At 43.6% G+C, this 20,120-nt stretch overlaps 1 protein-coding gene across 1 annotated transcript in view; it reads right to left on the bottom strand.

The window, feature by feature from the left end:
• Positions 1 to 19,835, bottom strand: part of LOC142498896 (extracellular calcium-sensing receptor-like) — a 28,397-nt gene extending 8,562 nt beyond the window's left edge. The window contains exons 1-3 of the mRNA XM_075607520.1: positions 19,578 to 19,835; positions 9,083 to 9,931; positions 8,302 to 8,529 (exon numbers count right to left, since the gene is read on the bottom strand). Of these exons, the coding sequence (XP_075463635.1) occupies positions 8,302 to 8,529; positions 9,083 to 9,931; positions 19,578 to 19,835 (1,335 nt within the window). The remainder of the gene's footprint in view (positions 1 to 8,301; positions 8,530 to 9,082; positions 9,932 to 19,577) is intronic.
• Positions 19,836 to 20,120: the final 285 nt, after the last annotated feature.

Here is a 20,120-nt window from a genome sequence, read left to right as displayed (position 1 = left end):
TACTGCACAGTATATATATATATACTGCATTACAATTCATGAATTTATGCCATCTGGTAGACACGCGAAGCATTGCAGCCTATTAAATCCTAATCATTATCATTTAACAGATCAGCCGCCCGTCAGCCAGGCATGAACCCAGGCTGGGAAGGCAAACGCAACGAGGCTTGTCAGAGGTGAGGAGCGGCGCATTCCAGGTATCTGCCAGGTACATACTGGGTATTTGCTCGAATAAAGTGTGTCGGTGCAGTATAAGTGATATAGACGCTCGTAACATGTCCCTGGGAATAGGGGCTCCTGCTAAGATAGCATTATACAATTGGAGCAGCCTCGGGGCAAATAACTCGGAAAATTTCTTATAGTAGAGCCCCGAAAAGCCATCAGGGCCTGGTGCCTTTGATGGTTTAAGTTCCTTTATGGCCTGCGACACTTCTTCCAATGTGAAGTCAGCGCCCAGAGCTTCTCTGTCTTGCTCTGTCAACCTCTCTAGTTTTGAGCTGGCTAAGAAATTTCTCAATGCTCTGCTCGTGTTGTTATTATGTGCCACTTTCTTTCCATCGTAAAGGGAACCATAAAATGAACCGAATTCTTCTACTATTTTTTTGGGGTTGGCTGTAACTGTGCCCGATTTTAAGCGTATACTGTAGCTTGGATATTAAACTTAGATTGCCTATCTTTCAAAGCCCGAGCCAGCATCGTATCCGGCCTGTTTGCTTTTTCGTAAAATTTCCTCTTAGACCAACATAGAGAATTATCTGCCCGGGAAGTCAATAGCATATTTAATTCAATTTTGTGTCTTTTAGTTCCTGAGTCAGGATTGGGTCTGGGGTGTTCTTATGATTTGATTGCAGGGTATGCAATTTGGATTGAAGCGTCAGAATTTTGGAGTCTCTTAATTTTTTCCTTCTGGCCGTGGTGGAGATTAGTATGCCCCTTAAAGTTGCTTTGTGAGCCTCCCATAATACTATATGGGACTCTACAGTGCCTGTATTTAACTCGTAAAATTGAGCTATTTCTTTACCAATTGTGTTGCATATGTCAGGTATTTTGAGAATAGATTCGTTAAGTTTCCAGTTTGCGCCTGATCGACTGGTCTGAATATTGTTGCACCTAAGCTCGTTGGTGCATGGTCAGACCATGAAATATCATGTATCTTTGTATGTGTGACCTTAGGAACCAGGTGGCACGAAACGAAGAGGTGATCGATCCTGCTGTATGATGTGTGCGGGTGGGAATAGAAAGTATAATCTCTAGATGTAGGGTGGAGTTCCCTCCAAATATCAACGAGGTGATTGCCTTTTAAGGCACTGCGTAGGGCACCTTGGGCTTTTTTGTTATCTGAGTCGCTTCCTCTTGATCTATCTAAGGTAGATTGTAGAGTAATGTTAAAATCTCCAGCAACTATGATGTGCCCCTTGGCTACTGATTGTAACAAGCGGGAGAATCTATCAAAGAAAGATGCCTCTTGAACGCAGGGTGCATATACAGATGCTAGTGTGATGGGCTGCTCATGAATTGTTCCAATTATAATTGATTGTCTGGGCCACGAAAGGTACGGTATTGTGAAATAAGATGGCTACCCCTCTTTTTTTGACTGCTGCTGAGGCCGTATAAAATTGGGAGAAACCTTTGTCTAGATACCTAGGGGAGTTGTTTCTACTGAAGTGTGTCTCCTGCAGGAACAACACCTCTGCGTTTTTTCTCCTATAATCTGTGAAGGCCAGTTTTCTTTTGGTCGGACTGTTAAAGCCCTTCACATTATGTGAGATAAATGTTAGCGCCATATCCTATGGTGTAGGAGGTGATATGTAGAATGATCTGTATACTTACATTTGGTGCTGTTCTTATGGTTTCCTGCGGATGTTTCTATACCTGTCACATCGCCACGGGGAACCCGCCGGGAGCAATGCGTCCTGGGTGGGGGGAGGTGAGGGAGAGGGCAGGGGTAGGTAGACAAGACAAGGAAAATAACGAGAGGTGTAGAACGAGGGTGGGAAAAAATGGGAAGGGTGAGAAGAAAAATAAATAAATAAATAACAAGAAAAAAACAAAATGCAAGAGTACGGCTCGGGAGCCCCCGAGAGTAACTCCTGCGCCCAGAGGGTGGGTCGTGTGGCTTCTTCACGAAGATGAGCCAGTCTCCAAACGTGGAGGATGACCACCCTGGGTCTTGTAATCGGGCCCTTAAAACTGGGGACCGAAAGGGGGGCCACATGTTCGAAGGCGAGTGGCTCCCCCAGCACCATTCAATAATGTGTGAACTTTGTAATTGTGATTAAACATATGTCAGCGACATTAGTATTGTAAAATAACATAATAATAATACCGTAATAACTTTTAGCCATGTGCGTTGGCAAAACCTGAAAACTATGACAAACCTTATGTCAAAACATATAATGTATAAATTTCCATAGCATTTGCACAGTGTGGAATATATATTTATAATCTATATCCTGTATATATACTTTAATGAACATGAATATCAACTATAACATATCTAAAACGTGCCTAACATCTACTATGTTTATGATTTATAAATAGAACTTATACCTAACTTATATCCCCTTGATTAACTTATTTGTCTGATTCAACCTTTTTATCTGCTTCTCGTCTTTTCATTATTATATAATACCCTTTATGTGGTAAAGTATGGCACACGATATTACTGTATAATATAAAATCCTATTCATGAGATCACAAAAATGTATATAATAATATACCAATTAATGAGTCTAATGATATACACCACCGTATATAAGCATTGATATATATATATATATATAATTAATATGGGGTAATATGTTTAGAGTGATTTATAATGACTTAGGGCAATTTAATAATATTATATACTTTATACATAATATTATATTTATATATATACCTATAACATTATATACTTTAATAATATACCATATTGTATCGTATATGATACACTACAGTACTATCACGATTTCACCATAATACTACAATAAGACATTACAAAACATTATAGTACAATATAATGACATCATGATATTACTCCTGTAGGAAGAATTTATAATGATGATATAATTTTTAATTATTGGGCTGAAAGGTATAATCTGGGGAAGTATGAGGGGCTGTGCACTAATGTGAACAGAGTCAACTTTATTAAATTGATTGCGCGATGGTGAAGAGATAGGAGCCCTGACTACTGAGCTCCGCTCCCATCGGCACCATTAACGCAAATTTATGAAATAAAAACTAATCAAAATACAAATACAAACATATTGCCAGTGACATAAACATCTGAGGATGGCAGCAGGCAAAACTACACGGGCGAAGAGCCAGCCGGTTTCTACCTACTTCAAAAAAAAGGGGGTAACCCCCTCGGAGAAACCGGAGCTTCCCGCGCTGACAAACAGTATGGACCCCGACAGTGATCCCTCCATTGATGACGGCCGAGACGAAGAAATGGTCCGCCGTAAGGATTTAAAAGAATTCTGTGCCCAGATGCAGAAGTTCTTTAGAACTGAACTTTGGGCTTTAAAAAAGGAGGTTGATGCGTTAGGGGAACGAACGGACTCTCTAGAGAAACATGCAGACGAAACAGCCTCTGCAGTCACTCAAAATACAGATCAAATCTCTATAATGCAGGACAAAATCAAACTGCTAGAGGACAAAGTGGAAGACGCCGAAAACCGGGACAGGCGCTGCAACATAAGACTGAGGGGGGTACCTGAATCCATAATGGACCCGGAGGACTTTACCAATAGCTGGTTAGAATCTGTTTTCCCGGACAAACCAGAGTCCGAAATTCGCCTGGACCGCTGCCATATAGCCCTCCGAAGCAAACCCCAAAAAGGAGACCCCCCCAGAGACATAGTGGCCCGCTTCCACCACTTCCGCACAAAAGAAGCAGTCTGCAGAATTGCCAGAGAAGATAGCTCCCTAGAGTTTGAAGGAATCAAACTCCAAATATACCAGGATTTATCCCCGGCCACCCTGGCCAAACGAAAGACATTCACCCCCATAACAAATTTTTTGAGGGAAAACCACACAAAATATAGATGGCTGTTCCCATGCGCCCTCATGTCCATCAAAAATGGCGTGGCGCACACCCTACGAAGGATTGAAGATGGAGAGGGATTTCTGACTGGCCTCGGAATTACAAGTTCCTTCCAAAGCCCTCCCTGTCCATCCACAGAGAGCTCAGGGTCTACCGCGCCCGTCTGGAGTCAAGTGGGAGCTGCCCGAACAAACACCAAGGCGGCGTAGTCTTCGAAAATTATTCCCAATAAAATATATAATTCAAATCCCCAATAAATTCTACACCACAAGTCCTAACAAGATCCTCCACCTCTACCTAACAGGGACTGTATCCCGACTGTGGGCTGGATACCAGAATTCTCCGAGGGTTCCGGAGCCTTCTGACGCACATACAGACTTCCCCGAGACTTTTCAGCCAGCGGAGAGATAGAGGAGAGGGTCTTCAGTCGGAGCGAGCCTACACCCAACTTCGGAGCGGCAGCCATCTTGTAGAGGTCCTCACCGGTCTCGAGCGGGAAGCATAATGGCTTTCGCGCGCTTGAGACGTGATGTCACCGATGAGCGCCCGGCTATCGCGAGATCTCGGGCGCCTCCCTTGTGACGTCATGACGCAGGGCCTAAGTTGCAGAAGATGGCCGTCTCCGAGTTGCCGGGACAAAACAGAATTGGAGGAGAGATGAGACAACAACATCTCTCCCTCCAATTAATCAATTCAATCAATTTAATAAGGAATCTTTGATTAATGCTAGCAGACCCCAGGGTTGCCTTCCATAAAGTAGCTCAAACAGGGAAAATCCTGTTGAGGCTTGTGGTGCTTCCCTGTATGAGAACAATAAATAAGGCAACCACTGGTCCCATTTGTTAGGCTGCTCACCTACCACCTTTCTAATCATCCTTTTTAGTGTCCCGGTTAGCCTCTCTACTAAACCATCAGTTTGGGGATGATCTGGGGATTTACGTAGGGTCTGGATTCCCAACAACTGATACACCTCTTTCATTAAGTTTATCAAGACATTTGACCCCTGATCCGTGAGAATTTAACGAGGGATTCCTACCCTTGCAAATACTTGAATAAGAGCATTCGCTACATTCTTAGCAGTAACACTGGGCAAGGGAATTGCTTCTGGATACCTGGTGGCGTAATCACATAGTACCAGTATATACTGATTACCTTTAGAACTTTTTTGTAAAGGACCCACCACATCCATGGTGACCCTGTCAAATCTTCCCCACCCACCGGTATAGGGATCAATTTCCACCGAACAATGATGTTTACTGGGGCCACCTGTTGGCATATAGGAAAAGAGGCACAATATTCTCCCACATCCTTATGTACTTTAGGCCAAAAGAAATGCATTACTATTCTACATAAGGTCTTGTCTCTGCCAATATGACCCCCCATGGGAACCTCATGTGCCAGCCGAAGAATTTCTTTCCGAAATACTTTTGGCACCATGAACTGCTCCACCTGCAAAGAAGACTGAGGATCCTTGCAGACCCTGTTTAATACACCCTGCCGTAATACATATGATGGTATAGGCCCAAACTCCCTTCTCTCTTCAGTCTAGATACCACCTGCTGAAAAAAAGGGTTTAGTGAGCTGTCCTGCTGTTGCGCCTCTACAATATCCTTGCCCCAAACATTATTGACCTCGTCCAAGTTCTGCATTCTAATTCTCTAGGACCGAGTGCTTTGTCCTTTCTTCTTTGCCTACAGGATTTCCTGCCTCACCCTTCTTCACCAAAGACCTCTGGGTGAAAAGGAAAAAGACCCTCCAAAGAAGTTTTCAAGGACATGTCCTTCTCCTTTTCAGCCTGCTTCGTCTCTTTGGGCCCGTGTGGTAACTGCTGAAAAAAAAGTGTGTCAATAGTCCTAACAGACCTGGAAAGTCCCGCCCCAGAATCACCATGTAGGGCAGATTTTCTACTACCCCTGCCTGTACTACATGTGTAACTGTACCAACGGTGATAGGCAGCGGAATGATTGGACACCACTTATAATGTCCATGGACACATTGTATGCCCCGAGAGCCCACTGGTATCCCTTTGGAAAAGTGTCCTTTCTTTACCAAAGTACTTTCACTCCCAGTGTCTATGAGGGCCATCACTCTTTTCCCTCCGATGGTCACTTCCTTAATGAATCCACCAACATTGGTGATCATAGAACTTGGTCCATTCTTCCCTTGTTGGCAATTTCTGGCTATGTGTCCCGGTTTCTTACAGAGATGGCATATTCGTGTATCCTGTATATGTGAGCTTCGACCTGCCCCTTGTCTAAATGAAGATTCCCACAGTGGTGTATGTGATGGGGGAGGAGGTCTTATCACTGGTCTTCTCTCACATTCCTGATGAGCTGCCAAATAGTCCTCGGCCAGGTCTATAGCTTTATTCCCCGATTTGGGTCGATGTTCATGCACCCACAGTAACGCACCTTGTGGCAAAATCTCCAGGAACTGCTCAAGGACAAATAGCTCCAAAATTTTCTCTTTTGTCTTCTCGGTCGCCTTAATCCACAAGATCCATCAATTTGGTGTAAGTCTCGCGTGGTCCTTCTGAATGATTATAGCGGAGGTTGCGGAATCTTTGCCTGAACGTCTCCAGGTTGATGTTATGTCGCCTGTAAATGGCCTCCTTCACCATCTTGTAGTCTTCGGCATCCCGGCATCTGAGCCTTCCCAATCAGTGTGGGCACTAGCCTCATTACCCATTGTGATTTTGACCAATGATTGGCTCTGGCCACCCTCTCAAACATGACGAGGAAAGCTTCAATGTCATCCTCAGGGCTCAGTTTATTTAAGCGGATCTCTTTGAGGATGATTGGCTCAGGTGCCGGTTTTATGGTTCCTGCTTGAAGGAGCTTTACCAAGTCCATCATCTGCCTGGACTTTTGCCACTACATATCATCCATCCGTCCCTCCTGTTGCTCTGCTCGCTGCTCATACTCCTCACAGTGGTTCTCTAGTTCCCTCTGCCGTTCCTCTTTCATCTCCTGTCGCCGCTGCTCTTGTTCTGCCTGTTGGACCACCAGCCACTTCAGATCATCCATTCTTTCTTCTCCAGTCTTAACTGCTTCCACTGTATGGGTCTTGGGCTTGGTTCCAACGTCCCCAGTGGCCTCCAATCCCTCGACATCCTCCATATTAACCTCCATGCCCTGCATCAATCTCCTCTGCTCGATTAGCCCTTGTCTGGTCAGGACACCTGGATATCTTCGTCTGTTAATGCGAGCTGCTACCTTCCTTTGTGTCCTTTTCATTGGGGACCATAGAGTTTAGATGTTGAGTACAGCATTAATGATCCCACCACTTCCACCATATGTGATTGGTTGTATCCCAGCTTTTTATTTAAAGAAGCAGCAGCATCGGACACTGGGATGAATGAAAGAGGCTTTTGCTGTTTTTCTGCACTCCTTGACGCTGCTATGTGACATGAGGATGTCTGTGGAACTTCAGTGAAAGGATGCAAACTTTCAAATGCAGATATTGCTGGCTACTCTGTGGCTGGAAACATCACGCTGGGGGATCTCGTTGTTGTACACCTGAATGTGGAATACCTAATAAAAAGAAGGTTCAGAGAAAGGCAAAAGCCTCTTTCATTCTTCCCAGGGTCCGATGCTGCTGCTTCTTTAAATAAAAAGCTGGGACGCAGCCTATCACAAACAGGTTTCTCTGCTGTTCATTACTATTTTGGACACACTAAGAGGGTGAAGCAGGGACGGAGATAGCAGTAGGTTTTGTGCAAGTAATTTTTTTAGGCTTGTGTACAATACATGCACAACAGTTACAGCAGCGGCAGCTCTTATTCGAGCAAATGCCGCTGGCTGTATGAGGCTGGGAAGCAGGTAGCCGCGGCGCGTGGCGGCACACTGTGACGTCACGGTCACAAGCGCGCCCGGCTTCCCCGTCTTCCCCGGCTTCCCCAGGCTTCCCCGACACCCCTGGAGTTCAAATCTAGGTAAGCGGGGGTGCGGGTAAGCAGAGGGGCAGAGTAGAAGCCGGGTTCGGGGTGTCTTTGGGGGGGTAATTGCGCGCGATGTGGAGGGGGGGTGCGTGGGGGAAACGCGGCGGCGCGCGTTTCTGACTGGCGGCAGCTGGGGTAGATCCCGGCATGCCGCCGGCATTTACTTTAATAAAGTATGTCGCTACTGTATATAGTACAACTTATTATAAATAACAATGAGTTTATTTGTGAATTTACAGTATAAATAGAGACCTGTACTTGCATCAGGAAGCAGCTAAAAGTTCCTTCAAACAAAGTTAACACCTTATAATGAGAGCTGTATAATAATACTTACGTGAATCTGTCCTCCATTCCATAAGATTCTGCTTTGGTCAATCTGCAGTTCATGGCCTATCGGAGCGCTGGCATCATAGCTGCCAATGTGGACGTACTGAGTGCTCCGGTTAGGGAAGAGCTGCCAGTTCAAGATATCTAAATACATGGGAGCATCACCATTCTCATCAAAAAATATTGTCTCCCCAGCAGTGTTGTTGAACTTTACTTTTTTGACGTAATGAAGCAGCTGAAAGGAAAGACATCATTAAAGCAGGGATCACTTTTCTGAGAGATTGTACTTCTATTTTGAAAACTGAACTGCAGTTTTTAATCCTAATAGATGTATACAGTATTAGTATTTTATCTGGTGTGTTAGGACCTGTGAACTGGGTCTGCCTTGTCGTGGCTCACAGGCTTACAATGCTTTGGCCAAAGGGTTAAACTAAATGACCCTTTTTCAAGAGAATATATAAGTATTTTGCTGTGTATTTTTGTCATATTGGATGTAGCATTGGGCTTCTCTGTTGCTTGTTATATACATTTGCCATGCTCGAGCTCTCCTTTTTGACACTTATATACATATATATTTTGTGGGGGCTCAGAGGTTCCCAAAAAGAGTTTGCTGGGGTTCTGTGTGTTGTTTGTTATCCTAGTATTTCCCAAACAATCATAGCTAGTCTATAGGGTTCAATGACATTGTGGATGCACAATATCATAATATACAGTATCCCAACATATCAGGAGAAAACAAAAAAGCATGCAACTGTACTGTACATCTGTATTTATGTGCTAGGTTGTACCTGCCAAGGTTGATGATTGTAAATATCTGCACAAGATCCGTTTTTGAATGGTCCATGACCTGGTACACAAGAGCTCATCTGGTGCAAAGCATGAGCCAATGCAAAAACTGCGGTGTGAGTTTTGTATGTGAATCTAAAGTTGTAGACATCATATAAAGATGGATCAATACTGTCCAGTCTCTCCTTGCCGGTGCACTGAGGGGTTCCTGCATCAGATGGTTTTGTACTTGTAGATGTATAATTGTTGGTCTCCTCTGCTGGCCAAATACAGCCAAAAGCATTCTCCCAAAATGTCTTCATGAAGATGTCATCTAAAAACTTGGAAGGATGGATGTTGTAAAGAAATTCCTTGAAGCCTGGAATCTTCCCACTCTGAATAGCAATCCCCAGGCTACCATTTAAGGTTTTTAAAATGTCTTTTTTGAGAAAATCTGAAGAAATGGACAAGCTGCCACGGCCAACCCACACTTTGTCAGTAATATTATGAAAGGAAGCCTCTTCCATTAAAGGGATGAGGTTCTCCATGGTTGAATACACAACAATCGCTGTGGCTCTTGATTTTTTAACAACATCTACAATTCTGAAGACAGACTCCATGGAGCTGTAGGTAGGAAGAGTCTCTAGGAATGCAATGCAGCCCCCGTTCTTTTCAATCTCTTTGATTAGCAGCTGACTACCTGACCTTCCCAGGTCATTATCTGTGGTGATGACACCCACCCATGTCCAGTTGAAGTACATCATCAACTGAGCAAAGGCAAAAACTGCATTGTTGTCATTAAAGACTGTCCGGAGGAAGGATGGAAACTGTATTTTATCACTGAGAAAGGGGAGAACTGAGCCATAGCTGATCTGATAGACAAGATAATAGACAAAATAGTAATGGTTTCATTAACCTCTCAATGTGTTAAATATTTTTTACGCTAAAAAGAGGTTTATATATATATATATACTGAGTTAAGTTATGGTGAGTAAAAAAAGTGACAAAAACCCTCCACAGCAAAGCAAATATGCATATGCAAATACAACTGTATGCTCATCTGCATGTCTTAGGTACAGGACATAGTGCAATCAGCGTCGCTGAGGCGGGCTGAGGCGGCTGAGCCGTGCTGAACAGATGCACAAAGCCCCTACATCTGTTATCAGCGCGGCTATAGTTTCTCCCTCCGCATGCTTGCTGATGCGTGCGGAAGCTGAGAAACTTCCCCGAGACAGGCAAGTTTGAAATTTGCCGCTTGGGGAAGTGGAGGAGCGATCACGTGACCTATCCCATCCAATGGGGCTTCAGCTGGCCCGGCATTTTAACTACAGAGCCAGCACAGAGGTGTGTGTGTGTGATGTGCTCCCTTCTGCCCGATCCCTGTGGCTGTCAGCCTGCGGGAGATGGAAGGGGCTTGCGCCATCGGGGAGGGGGGGAGCGGGAGATGTGTCCCCCTTCTGCCCCAATCACCGTGGCTGCCTCCCTGCCCGCACGGGAGATGCAGGGGTGATGCGCTTCTCCTGTGGGGGGGAGGGGGGAGTGGGTGATATGTCCCCCTTCTGCCCCGATCACCGTAGATGCAACACTGCCCATGCGGGAGATGGAGGGGGGGAGGGGTGGTGTCCCGAAGCAGTGGTGGCAGCAAAGTGGTGTGTGTGTGTGTGATTATATATATATATACTAGCTGATATACCCGGCGTCTCCCGGGCATGGAAAGGCAGGGGGCATGGAGTGGAAGGGGGGGGGGAGGGGTGTGGAAGTGCAGGCGGGGGGGAAGGTGTGTGGAAAGGCGGGGGCAAGGGGCGTGGAAGGGCAGGGGGAGGGCAAAGGGCAGAGAGGGCAAAGGGAAGGGAGGGCAAAGGGCAGGGAGGGCAAAGGGCAGGGAGGGCAAAGGGCAGGTAGGGGAGGCAAAGGGCAGGAAGAGGGGGCAAAGGGCAGGGAAGAGGGGGCAAAGGGCAGGGAAGAGGCAGCAAAGGACAGGGCAGGGGGAAAGGGGGGCAAATAGCTGGGAGGGGTGGGGGGCAAAGGGCAGGGAGGTGGGGGGCCAAGGCAGGGAGGGGCGGGGGGGGGGGCAAAGGGCACGGAGGGCAAAGGGAAGGGAGGGCAAAGGGCAGGGAGGGCAAAGGGCAGAGAGGGCAAAAGGCAGGGAGTGGAGGCAAAGGGCAGGAAGAGGGGGCAAAGGGCAGGGAAGAGGGGGCAAAGGGCAGAGAAAAGGGGGCAAAAGACAGGGCAGGGGAAAGGGGGGGCAAAGGGAAGGGGGGCAAAGGGAATGGAGGGGTGTGGGGGCAAAGGGAAGGGAGGGGCTGGGGGGCAAAGAGCAGGGAGGGGCAGAGGGGCAAAGGGCAAGGAGGGGTGGGGTCAAATGGCAGGGAGGGGCGGGAGGGCAAAGGGCAGGGAAGGGTGTGGGGGGCAAAGGGCAGGGAGGGGCGGGGGGGCAAAGGGCAGGGAGGGGCGGGGGGGCAAAGGGCAGGGAGGGGTGTGGGGGGCAAAGGGCAGGGAGGGGCAGGGGGGCAAAGGGCAGGGAGGAGCGTGGGGGGAAAAGGGCAGGGAGTGGTGTGGGGGGGGCAAAGGGCAGGGAGGGGCGGGGGGGCAAAGGCAGGTAGGGGCGGGGGGGCAAAGGGCTGGGAGGGGCAGAGGGGCAAAGGGCAGGGAGGGGCAGGGGGCAAATTGCAGGGAGGGGCGGGGGGGCAAAGGGCAGTGAGGGGAGTGGGGGGCAAAGGGCAGGGAGGAGCAGGGGGGCAAAGGCAGAGAGGAGTGGGGGGGCAAAGGGCTGGGAGGGGTGTGGGGCAAAGGGCAGGGAGGGGCGGGGGGGCAAAGGGCAAGGAGGGGCGGGGGGGCCAAGGGCAGGAAGGGGCAGGGTGGCAAAGGGCAGGGGGAGGGAGGGCAGGGGGCAAAGTGCAGGGGGATGGAGGGCAGAGGGAAAAGGGGAGGGAGGGCAGGGGGCAGGAGGGCAGTGGGAGGGAGGGCAGGGGGCAGGAGGGCAGTGGGAGGGAGGGCAGGGGGCAAAAGGCAGGGGGAGGGAGGGCAGGGCAGGGGGCAAAGGGCAGGGAGAGGGAGGTGGAGAATAGGGAGGGGGCAAAGTGCAGGGGTTGGAGGGCAGGGGGCAAAGGGCAGGGGGAGGGAGGGCAGGGGGCAAAGGGCAGGGGGAGGGAGGACAGTTGTATTTACATTTGCATATTTGCTTTGCTGTGGAGGGTTTTTGTCACTTTTTTTACTCACCATAACTTAACTCAGTATGAGAAACCCCATCCTTTAGCTTCTTTGCATACCCAGTTAACAACCCCACACTGATGAGACCCATTTAGATCGAAACAGCTGTCTGTGGGTGGGTTTTCTGGCTATGCACCTTAACCCTGGCTGTGCTCAAAGCTGTGACCATGCAGCAAGCTTAAGCCTATAGGGAACCATGTTAAAAATGGTTTTTGAAGCAAAAGGTGGCACTGTGTGCTCATTTGCATGTCATTTCCCAGAATCCCTTGCTGCAGTGGAAGTGCTGTGTGCTGGGTGATAATGGGGAAAGGCGGGATTGCAGACCTGCCTAAGACATGCAGATGAGCATACATTGTATTTACATTTGCATATTTGCTTTGCTGTGGAGGGTTTTTGTCACTTTTTTTAATCACCATAACTTAACTCAGTCTGGGAAACCCCATCCTTTAGCATCTTTGCATACCCAGTTAACCAACCCCACACTGATGAGACCCATTAAGGTCGAAACAGCTATCTGTGAGTGGGTTTCCTGGCTATGCACCTTAACCCTGGCTGTGCTCAAAGCTGTGACCATGCAGCAAGCTTAAGCCTAAAGGGAACCATGTTAAAAATGGTTTTTGAAGCAAAAAGTGGCACTGTGTGCTCATTTGCATGTCATTTCCCTGAATCCCTTGCTGCAGTGGAAGTGCTGTGTGCTGGGTGATAATGGTGATAATGGTGATAATGGTTGCAGACCTGCCTAAGACATGCAGATGAGCATACAGTTGTATATATATATATATATATATCAAACAAAGAATAGACTGCGCTCCTCAGGTGTAAAATCAGACTAATTACCAAATGATTGTATTAAATGAATATAGCAAAGGTGAATGGCAAAAGTGAATGCAACAGTATTATGGATGATTGACTCACACTAATAAAAATACATGCAATATGTTATAATAAAATGCTGAGTGTCAATGTTTAAAAAGCTGCTGTAAACACAAATATATGCCAGTGAACAATACAAATATAATAAAATGGCATGTGTTGGTAGTTATGACTACTGCACTAATGAATCCCTCCTGAATGATACTAAATGAATGATGAATGGAAAAATACAGAAAAAATGACACTAAGTGTGTCAAAGATAAAAATAAAAATAAAAATAAAAAATGTGAAAAATGTAAAAATATATCAACCAAACCAAGGGTCCATGCTAGGATCTGGCTGCTCTCATCAAGGACCAACGAACTCCCAGAAATCTGTGAACAACAAGAAAAGAAAGCGCCTGATCCTAGTGCAGCATGAAAAAATACAATTTAATAAAAAAGAATATGAATAAAACCAACAAATGCGAACTCACAAACACAGAATAAATAAATGCATATAATGAGTATACTCATTCGCCAACCGCCCACGTTGTGCCTTGGATGGCGCGCCCTCTCTCTGTCTGGGTTTTCTCAGCTCTGCTGAACCGACATCCAGCAGGGGATACAGGAAAAAGCTCACCACAATGTGACCCGGAAGTCCTCCACAATGTTAGTGTATCCGGATATGAGGTCTGCAGTCCGTGACCCCGCGATGCAGGGGCTGATCAGAGAAGTCTCTCTGCACTCCCAAAGGCAGTCCGTAATGAGGTGGGTAGTGAGGATAGAGTCAAAATATATATCACAGTGTGACAGCAGCTAAAAAACGCTCTTCTCTACGCGTTTCTTCACATAAAGTGATTTCATCAGGAGATATCTGACCAGTCTACGTCAGAACATATTTATAGTGATGAGTCAATCAACCACTTGGTAGCTTAATTAGTATAAACACATGTGTGATGACAATTAAAGGAACAAACATTAATTGAAGACAATGAGTGTCCTGTTCATAGTGCACAACACCTTGCAATATCAATTAGTTATATAATTAAAAATTGGCAGATCAATAATGTTATCAAATGCCTAAAACAAGTGTAAACATGTAGTATATATAAACAATATTGCATGAATATACTATTATGATAAAATTCTTTCAGGACTGCATTCAATATATTTATGGGTGTGTGAGTACTAAGAAATAATCACCAATTTATACATACACCCAATAATGATTACTGAGAACTCAATTGGATATCCTTATTAGTGGGAATACTTGCAGCCCTGAATGTTCTCATCTATGTCAGATTGATGAATGCACAAATAAAACAATGATGTGTTCTTATTTAGAATCCTAATTGTCTGGATTCCCTAACCAACCTGTGTCAGTATATATGGGACCTCAGACATGGGCTAATAGGATCTATAGCATGATAATTAATGAATATTCATTTAGAAGAAATGAATAACCTGGAGGAAATAATTGGGGATGTGGATGTAAATCAATTATTGGATAGTTAAATGATTATATAAATGTATATATGAGTGAACTGAGGCGATAAACTTTGACCTCTGTATGTGTGTCTAATATATTGTTATATTGGAGAACTCAAGGATAAATTAGTTATATAGGATTGGCAAAGAACCAGGAGAACTGCAGACTGGAACCTTGTATCCCACAGTCACCTGTATATCAAAATGGGAAGCAAATGCATCATAGCACCTGTGTCTCCACTGGCCAAGGAAAATAAAGAAGTGAATGAATAATAAAGAGTTATGTGAATATTAAATAAAATAAGTATGTTATAGGTGATACTTAAACGTGATTGTGATCTTCATTGTGCTTGTTTGTGACTACTTAAATGGAATAAACATATACGAATACATGAATGTATTTCTAATGTGCGTGCTTAATGGTCAATGTCTAGTGTATATATTAAAAATCTAATTTATCTAACTATTTATGATAAGAATCATTAACCAATATGATTGTGAATGACTAATACTCAATGTGTCTATAATGTTTAAATCATGAAGAACTGAATGACCAAAAGGACACTCCCTGAGACAGATATGGAGGGAACATGACAAGCATGTTCAGACCCAGACCTCCACTTCAAGATCTTATAGGAATGAACCCTCAGATGACTGTACTTATATCAATGCAGTCATTTAACCCAGATGGACTAAGTGTATTTAAAACATAAATCCAATATGTTTCACGAAGGTTTAGGCTTTTGTGTCTGTCACCACTTAATAAAGTGGATTTTATATGTTCTATCCCCAGTATTCTAAGTGTTGCTGGGTCTTTGTTGTGTTTTAATGAGTAGTGACGTGACAGACTATGAGTTTGTAGCCCATGGATTATGTTTCTACGATGTTCTAAAAACCTAGTACTCAGGGCTCTTGCTGTACGGCCAATGTATTGTAGCCCACACGGGCACATGATGGCATAAACCACAAAACTGGTTAGACAATTGATATGACCCAGAATCGAATGAGTGGATCCATTGGAAGCAGAAATGATGGAATTGGATGTTTTTAGATGTTTGCATGTAATACACCTACTTCGTTTGCACTGAAAATTACCATTCTTTTGATTTTTACTTTCACAGATGACTGATGTACTTTTTAGTCTAGTAGGTGCTAGAATGGATTTTATATTCCTAGCTTTTTTAAAAACCACTGGTGGCCTATTAGGTAATTTGTTTCCAATTATTGGATCGTTCTGCAATATGTTCCAATGGGAATTTAATATAGATTTTATTTTGGAAAATGAGTTGTTATATTGGGTTATAAATGAAGGTATCTCAAATGTTCCTAATTTACTATCCACTATTTTACCCCTATCAAATTTGGATTTGCTCTTTTGTAATAAATCCAATCTATTTAATGTCCCTACCTGTTGAAATGTGTCAATGATTACACTCTTGTCATATCCTTTGTTGATAAATTTATTTATATATTATTTATATGAATATTAGGTCGTCAATGAAACGCCCATAGAACACGAGTCCCGCCCCCAGCCTGGCATTATCCCACACATGGATACTCTCCCACAGACCCATGTATAGGTTTGCGTAGCTGGGGGCAAATCTCGTGCCCATGGCCGTTCCACAGACTTGGAGATAATATTGGTCTTCGAACAGGAAATAATTGTGTTCTAGAATGAATCGTATCGCCCTTACAATGAATTCCCTTTGTACCCTTTGGGACATTAAATAGATTGGATTTATTACAAAAGAGCAAATCCAAATTTGATAGGGGTAAAATAGTGGATAGTAAATTAGGAACATTTGAGATACCTTCATTTATAACCCAATATAACAACTCATTTTCCAAAATAAAATCTATATTAAATTCCCATTGGAACATATTGCAGAACGATCCAATAATTGGAAACAAATTACCTAATAGGCCACCAGTGGTTTTTAAAAAAGCTAGGAATATAAAATCCATTCTAGCACCTACTAGACTAAAAAGTACATCAGTCATCTGTGAAAGTAAAAATCAAAAGAATGGTAATTTTCAGTGCAAACGAAGTAGGTGTATTACATGCAAACATCTAAAAACATCCAATTCCATCATTTCTGCTTCCAATGGATCCACTCATTCGATTCTGGGTCATATCAATTGTCTAACCAGTTTTGTGGTTTATGCCATCATGTGCCCGTGTGGGCTACAATACATTGGCCGTACAGCAAGAGCCCTGAGTACTAGGTTTTTAGAACATCGTAGAAACATAATCCATGGGCTACAAACTCATAGTCTGTCACGTCACTACTCATTAAAACACAACAAAGACCCAGCAACACTTAGAATACTGGGGATAGAACATATAAAATCCACTTTATTAAGTGGTGACAGACACAAAAGCCTAAACCTTCGTGAAACATATTGGATTTATGTTTTAAATACACTTAGTCCATCTGGGTTAAATGACTGCATTGATATAAGTACAGTCATCTGAGGGTTCATTCCTATAAGATCTTGAAGTGGAGGTCTGGGTCTGAACATGCTTGTCATGTTCCCTCCATATCTGTCTCAGGGAGTGTCCTTTTGGTCATTCAGTTCTTCATGATTTAAACATTATAGACACATTGAGTATTAGTCATTCACAATCATATTGGTTAATGATTCTTATCATAAATAGTTAGATAAATTAGATTTTTAATATATACACTAGACATTGACCATTAAGCACGCACATTAGAAATACATTCATGTATTCGTATATGTTTATTCCATTTAAGTAGTCACAAACAAGCACAATGAAGATCACAATCACGTTTAAGTATCACCTATAACACACTTATTTTATTTAATATTCACATAACTCTTTATTATTCATTCACTTCTTTATTTTCCTTGGCCAGTGGAGACACAGGTGCTATGATGCATTTGCTTCCCATTTTGATATACAGGTGACTGTGGGATACAAGGTTCCAGTCTGCAGTTCTCCTGGTTCTTTGCCAATCCTATATAACTAATTTATCCTTGAGTTCTCCAATATAACAATATATTAGACACACATACAGAGGTCAAAGTTTATCGCCTCAGTTCACTCATATATACATTTATATAATCATTTAACTATCCAATAATTGATTTACATCCACATCCCCAATTATTTCCTCCAGGTTATTCATTTCTTCTAAATGAATATTCATTAATTATCATGCTATAGATCCTATTAGCCCATGTCTGAGGTCCCATATATACTGACACAGGTTGGTTAGGGAATCCAGACAATTAGGATTCTAAATAAGAACACATCATTGTTTTATTTGTGCATTCATCAATCTGACATAGATGAGAACATTCAGGGCTGCAAGTATTCCCACTAATAAGGATATCCAATTGAGTTCTCAGTAATCATTATTGGGTGTATGTATAAATTGGTGATTATTTCTTAGTACTCACACACCCATAAATATATTGAATGCAGTCCTGAATGAATTTTATCATAATAGTATACAGTATTCATGCAATATTGTTTATATATACTACATGTTTACACTTGTTTTAGGCATTTGATAACATTATTGATCTGCCAATTTTTAATTATATAACTAATTGATATTGCAAGGTGTTGTGCACTATGAACAGGACACTCATTGTCTTCAATTAATGTTTGTTCCTTTAATTGTCATCACACATGTGTTTATACTAATTAAGCTACCAAGTGGTTGATTGACTCATCACTATAAATATGTTCTGACGTAGACTGGTCAGATATCTCCTGATGAAATCACTTTATGTGAAGAAACGCGTAGAGAAGAGCGTTTTTTAGCTGCTGTCACACTTTGATATATATTTTGACTCTATCCTCACTGCCCACCTCATTACGGACTGCCTTTGGGAGTGAAGAGAGACTTCTCTGATCAGCCCCTGCATCGCGGGGTCACGGACTGCAGACCTCATATCCGGATACACTAACATTGTGGAGGACTTCCGGGTCACATTGTGGTGAGCTTTTTCCTGTATCCCCTGCTGGATGTCGGTTCAGCAGAGCTGAGAAAACCCAGACAGAGAGAGGGCGCGCCATCCAAGGCACAACGTGGGCGGTTGGCGAATGAGTATACTCATTATATGCATTTATTTATTCTGTGTTTGTGAGTTCGCATTTGTTGGTTTTATTCATATTCTTTTTTATTAAATTGTATTTTTTCATGCTGCACTAGGATCGGGCGCTTTCTTTTCTTGTTGTTCATATATATATATATATATATATATATATATATATATATATATATATATATATATATATATATATATATATATATATAATGGGGTAACAGGAAGAATGAATCAACACTGTTATATAATTTAGAACCCCATAATAAGAGATGGGGGAACTGGTCTGAATCCGTTCCGCATATTTTCTTTTAGACCAAATCACTAAACAAAAGTTACAGGCCCCGTCATGGGTTGCTGCTATCCCTCTGCTTTGTTTAAATCTCATGATTATGGGGGCCGTGAACCTGGAGAATTTAAACAGTTGTGCTGGGATACTGGCACACGATAACAGGCCTGTAACTTGGGAATCAGGGGGTCCCTGGTCCTGAAATCAATGCGATTCAGCTCCGGAGACCCGTTGCTACAATAATATGTTATTAAAATAAAATCAAACTCCAGCAATCCCCTGTTAGAAGCGCGCTGGTAGAGTGACTGATTCAGTCTCTCTCATAGTGTTTCTCTTACAGACAGGTGGAGACTGATAGGATTCACGTTGGGCGAGTCCCATTAAAATGCAGGGACCCAGCTGTGTTAATCCGATGGGTCATTAGTCTGGCTGCTGGAATCTTGCGGCTACAGAGAGGATGCCGTGTGGGACTCGCAAGGCAAGAGAGCCAGAACCAAGAGTTTCATCTGTTCACAAAGATTACTCCAGTATCATAGTACCTGCCAGCATTCAGACATGCAGAGTGTTAGAAGTGAGGAATTATTTCTTGCATACCTGAGGATACCTATAGAGGCCCAAGATTTGGGCTATAGGCATTGAGGTCTTTGACGGCATGTCTCCAACTATGGCAGATGGCATAAATTTCCCATGGCAAATAAAGTTTGGCACAAAGTCCTTCTTTCCTGATAAAATCCACATTGTCCCCATTAATGACCTCACTTCATTGTAACAGGCGTCATAGATTTTGAAACCCAGTGTGACATTGGGCAGTAAATCCGGCATGTTGTTAATCTCCATGGTGGCGTAAACCATCGATAGGAGGAAGCGGTAATACCGGATATGAAATCTGAAAATGGAAAAAGGTTTATAGAATTTGAACTCCAAAATAAATTATTGTTGTTTCCTTATCTTGGCCTTCATTCTGTACATGCTCCCCTTCTCCATCACTGTTCCTGCTTCTCTTTCCAATTTTGCAGCTTTTTCTGTCCTTCAACTCCTCCAAATACTGAAACAAGTTCATCCCATAACCTTGTAACCTATTCATCTTATTCTTCTTTTCCCATGGAGAAAACACTTCCAAAATGTTGTACAGGCATA

The sequence above is a fragment of the Ascaphus truei genome, chromosome 7 (genome assembly GCF_040206685.1).
Source record: "Ascaphus truei isolate aAscTru1 chromosome 7, aAscTru1.hap1, whole genome shotgun sequence".
NCBI classification, from domain to species: Eukaryota; Metazoa; Chordata; class Amphibia; order Anura; family Ascaphidae; genus Ascaphus; species Ascaphus truei.
The sequence above is the reverse complement of the archived record's forward strand: the minus strand, read 5'-3'. Positions and strand labels throughout refer to the sequence as shown.